This window comes from Myotis davidii, unplaced genomic scaffold (genome assembly GCF_000327345.1).
Source record: "Myotis davidii unplaced genomic scaffold, ASM32734v1 scaffold84, whole genome shotgun sequence".
Lineage (NCBI taxonomy): Eukaryota > Metazoa > Chordata > Mammalia > Chiroptera > Vespertilionidae > Myotis > Myotis davidii.
Window position 1 is genome coordinate 144811 of NW_006295735.1, and position 5628 is coordinate 150438.

At 38.0% G+C, this 5628-nt stretch overlaps 1 protein-coding gene across 1 annotated transcript in view; it reads left to right on the forward strand.

The window, feature by feature from the left end:
* KATNAL1 (katanin p60 subunit A like 1) overlaps positions 1 to 5628 on the forward strand; it is a 128287-nt gene that overhangs the window by 91475 nt on the left and 31184 nt on the right. Inside the window, exon 5 of the mRNA XM_006770367.2 lies at positions 4738 to 4865. Coding sequence (XP_006770430.1) covers positions 4738 to 4865 — 128 coding nt within the window. The remainder of the gene's footprint in view (positions 1 to 4737; positions 4866 to 5628) is intronic.

Consider the following 5628-nt stretch of genomic DNA (forward strand, 5'->3'; position numbering starts at 1 on the left):
TCGGGTTGAAGGGCCCCCCATACCCCCCCGAGTGCACAAATTTTTGTGCACTGGGCCTCTAGTTTGTAAATATTGCTGAAAGACCACATATATCGATAAGTATGCGGAATGCTATGAATTAATTATTTCAGTATAAATGTATTTTGTATTAACACTTCAGTGCAGGGCACAACACTGAAATTAGGAAGCACCATTCTACATTTATCAACGTGTTGTGTTTTTTTGTAAAAGAATGAAGCATCAGAGTGGGATGCAGTTTAGAGATCTTGTCTGACTTCCTGTGTGTGCTTCTCACGCTGGGGTAGGAGTAGCTCACAGTGTGCAGGAGGATGTCATTGTGTACCAGGTGGTTAAAAGCACTGATTCTGGAGACAGACTGCCTAGGATCTAGCTGTGTGTCCTGGAGCAATTTACTTATCCTCTCGGAACCTTAGTTTTCTCAGCTATGAGATAGAAATAATAAGAATACCTGCCTCATAGAGTACCTGCCTTAAGATAGTTATGTCAGGTATTGAGAATAATGCCTGGCACAGAGTAGGCAGTGTACAAGTGTTAGCTATGTGGGGAACTAACTCAGACATGATACAAATGTAGATCACTTCTTTAAAAAAAGTGAGATTTTCAAGAAATTTTGCACGTGCTTTGGGCTATTGAATTCAAAAAACAGATGATAAGTAGGCAAGTGGAGGCAGTGGCTTTATGGAAAGAACCAAAGGTCAGCTATAATTAAGGCTATACATCGCTAGTTAGTAATAAAAACCACTGTGGGACACAGTTTTTATTATTAACTAGCCTGAAATTCTGATGGTGGGTAACACTACATAACAAAAGATATGACTTTTGTTGGACAGAACTCATTGTTAGAAAATACTTTCTTCTGCTGATCTGAAATTTACTTCATCTATTGTTTTATATTGGCCTGGTTCTTTCCTTTGGAGGAATCTATATATAAAAAAGCCAAGCAACCAGAACACTGGAACGACCAAAACGACTGGTTGCTTTGATGCACAATGTGGCCCCAATCGGCCCCTTCCTGGCCCCCTCTGATCGGAGGTGGGGCCGGCCGACCAACCTCCCGTGGCCCCTTCCCCCCAGCCGGCCAGGCCCCTATTGGCGCCCCACCCCTATCAGCAGCAGGGTTGGCCAGACCCCACCCATGCACGAATTCATGCATCAGGCCTTTAGTATAGAATAAGTAGAGGAAAATAGGTTAGTTGGTTGTTTTGCTTCATTAGCATTTTCTTCTTCAGCTTAAATGTTTCTGGTATTTTGGTCCTTCTGCATATGACATGGCTTTGAACCTTTTATCATTCTCCATCCTTCTCTGGGTATAATTTGCTTGTCAGTATTTCTCTTAAAGTGCAAGATTTGATCTAGTAACTGGCCATATTGCACTTCATCTGCCAATGAAAGCACATAATAAAAGGCACACAATAAAATGCAAAAACTACTCACATTTTAGGCCAGCTGTGTCATTGACTCTATAATATATTGTGTTTCTTGTTAACTTTAGTGTCGTTTTTCTTAAACGGAATGATTAAAATACTAATGGATGATCCTTAACAAATCTTTCTTGACACAAGTAATTTAGATAAAATTACCAAAGAGAATCTAAAGTATTTTGCTTAGTGGTCATGTCACTGTTTGATTCCTGGTCAGGGCACATGCCTGGTTTGTGAGCTCGATCCCCCGTGTGGGGAGTGCAGGAGGCAGCCAATCAATGATTCTCTCTCATCATTGATGTTTCTCTTTTTTCCTCTCTGAAATCAATAAAAATAAATAAATAAAATATTTTGCTTTAATGAGAAGAAAGTACACTAGTCTTCATGCTAAATATCAAATTCTTGCCAATGTAGACTTTATTTTCAATTAATGTGAAAACCTAAACATTCTAAGATCATTTAAGTGATCAATTCTAAGATCATTTCAGTGACATTGCAATTAGTATTGTTAGTATAAACTGTACAGGTAATATCTTGAGTGAGGTTAGCTTTATTGCCTGAAAAGTGTTTCGTTTATGTATTGTGGTTACTCTAGCTGGTTAACTGCAATCTTGGTTACTTATATTTGACATCCCTGTTTCAATTTATCCATTTGTTATGACGGATAACTGTCACTCATTGTGTTGATTTCCCAATGTAAGCAAATTAATTATTTATTTTCAGTTTTCCTAAATTTGTTTATTTAAATAACCTCACCATTTTGGTTTGAAAACGTCCTTTGAATCCTCTTTGGGCTTAATTTGTATTCATGTCTCATCTCTACCTCTGAGGAACTTTGGATTCTAGGGCCAGTCTGTAGACTGGCTTATTCCTTCATTTCCTCTTCTGTGGATGGAGTGGCCGGCCTTGAGTGCAGCAACAGGCTTTTTTTTATTCACTTCTACTTTTCCTCCCACCCATCTTTCTACATAGCAGCCAGAGGGTCATGTGAAAATGTAAAGCAAAACAAACAAACAAACAAACAAACAAAAAACAAACAAAAAATGTAAAGCAGATCCTGTCATTCCCTTGCTCATCATGTTTCAAAAATTTTCCCATGCACTCAGAGTAAATCCACACCCCTTCCCTGGGCCTATGGGGGCCCAGGTGAGCTGTCTCTGCCTGTCTTTCCAACCTATTCCTTTTAGCCACACTGATCACTCAGCGTTTAATAGCACTTCAGCTTATAATTCTATGTGATTTGCTTTTGTTTACTTATTACTTGTTTCTCCCATTAGATAGATGCTTGATGAGAGCAGATAAGGTGTTTTCATTCACTGATTTAAAACTTAATGATCAATAAAATGTGCTGCGCATAGACGCTCACGTATTTTTGTTCTTAAAATCCAATGATTCCTCTTACTTTCAGACAAGTGCCCAGCTGTTCTTTTCCTGTGGCAGTGTTTACAAGTCTTCCCTATCCCACTTGATTATTTATATCAAAATGGCTGTGTGCTAACATTTTTTAAATACTTACTTTTGGTTAGTCTCAAATTATAATGCCATATGAAGGCTGGTTAAGTCCCAGGTATATTAGTTTCTGTTACATTCTTTAGGTTATTTATTTCTAGAAAGCTTTAAAGTGATTACAGAGTGTTCCCACTGATTAGTTTGAATATGACCTTATAGCCTTGGCCTATGTGTATTATAAAATATGATACTAGGCTGAGATTATTTTGAATTTGTTGATGTTTTATTTGTTGTATAGGTAAGCCAGAAAGTTATTCCTTTAAATAATGTCAATATTGGTGTCTGTCAGCTGAAATAGAAGAATCTTTCTGAAAATTTAGTTTAATACTGTAGCTATGATTCTACCCAGAAACAGTAAATTATTCATTTTTTTGGTCAAGTCACTATAATACTGTTTGGTGATTTACCAGATGGCATAAAGAATTAGAACAGTTACCAAAGGGAACCATTTAGTCCCCTCTCAACTATGGTTTATCTCTGATGAAGTATCTATGGTAGAAGAGGTTCATCCTATTCTCTCTCCATACTGAGTTTATAAAATTGACTCATTTTTTTTTTTTTTTTACCATTTTCCCCTTTTGTTTTTGTATTAGACAGTAACAATGAGGCTGAAGCTCTGTGGAGGTACTTGGCTCTATACTGAAGCAGTTCCAGTGGCTGAACTGTCTCTGGCAAAGTTTCTTTAAAAAAATTATTGTTATTGTTTTTAGAGAGAGAGGAATGGAGAGGGAGAGAGAGAGAAATATCAATGTGAGAGCCTCCTGCATACCCTTACATGGGGATCAAGCCGACAACCCTGGCATGTGCCCTGGCCAGGAATTGGACCGGCAGCCTTTTGGTGCAAAGAACGATGCCCAACCAATGGAGCCACACCAGCCAGGGCTGAGCATGTTTCATTTAAAGTTCTTCACAGTTCAGTCAATCTTGGCAGAACCCCATAGATACTGTAGTATATAATACTTTTTTTAAACCCACCATATTATTAGATAAAGAATTTGGGTAGGTATATTGCTTTAATGGTCTTAATAATACTAATTTAAAAAGGTTCTTTTATCATTGTCATTACAGTGACTTTATGATGTGGCCCAAGGACTTTACTAGGAAGAAACTGAATCCTGAGGGAGTACTTACAGCAACAGGGAAAAAAAGGCTTTGTGAGATGAAATTCAGACCCAGTTCTTTTGGCCATATACAACCCTCTCTTAAGCTTGAAGCTGGCTCAGCCAGGCATGAAGTGGTCTGATGCTATGGATAAGGCATGGGTTTGAGGAGTCAGGAAGACCCGAGCTAAAATCTCTACTCTGACATTTAAGAATTGTGAGCTTGATTAAGTTACTTAATCCTTTTGAGTCCAAGATAACCTGTAAAAATAAAGATAGTAATACCTACCTTATAGTTGATTAAATGAGGTAATATATATGAGCTACTTGATATACAGTAGGTTTTCAGTAAACTTTCTCCCTCTGCATTTGCATTCTCAATATTTTCTGGTGGAAATCCCCGGCAGCCACTAATTCAGGGTATTTTGCAAGGATCATTTTAGTCTTACTTACCTGCAGCTCTCCCTGCAAGAATGTAAATTTGAAGAACTGTATAGTAAAGCAGGCCAGTTCATCTGTTTCTGATGAATTAAAAAGGAGAGGATGGCATTTGGGTAATAAGAAAACACTATCTTAAAATAGCCAAAAATTATTTTTAAATGATTGTTACACTTTTTATAGCTTAATGATGCCAGTTAAAATTATGTTGTTACTGACCAGTACTTTTTTTTTATACCTGTCTCCAGGGAAGGAAAAATATGCAAGATGGTGTGAGTGATGGTGAAATTCCAAAATTCGATGCTGCTGGATATGATAAGGATCTGGTAGAAGCCCTTGAGAGAGATATTGTGTCCAGGAATCTTAGCATTCATTGGTTAGTGTCTTCAGTTCTTGAATTAAAGTAGCAGAGAAGACAAGTTATAGGGTGGGCTTGGTGTGAGTCTTCCCTTTTAACTTTTAATCTTCTGTTTATGACTTCATCCTAATATGACTGTATGGAATTGATGGGACAGTCCTTGTTTCAAAATATAACCAAGACACTTTAACATGTTAGTTTGATGACAATTGACAGAGATTGTTAATTGAATAACATGTTCTAATTAATAACTGGAATGTTATCTGATCACTAATCAAATTTTATGCAATTAGAATTAGAATAATGTTCTTAAGAATCTTTATACACTGAGTGGCCAGATTATTATGACCACCTGACGTTTGTAGGCACATTAGGCATACACTGCATCTTATGGGAAGGCCCGTTTGAACACCTTTACTGTCTGCAGTTACCAAGATAAAACGTCTCCCATTTGCACAGGAACACAAGGATTGGACAGTCAAGCATTGGAAAAAGTCATGTGGTCCAATGAATCACGTTTCCAGTTGCATCATGCAGGTGGCAGAGTGAGAATATGGCGGAAACAGCATGAAAGCATGCACCACAAATGCATGAGTACAACCCTTCAAGCTGGTGGGGGCAGTGTTATGGTTTGGGGCATGTTTTCCTGGCATGATTTGGGCCCTTTAATTTGTGTGGAACAACGTCTGAATAGCACAACATACCTAAGTATCATTGCTGATCAAGTTCATCCTATCATGTTGATGGCGTATCCCAGTGGAGATGGCTTCTTCCAACAAGA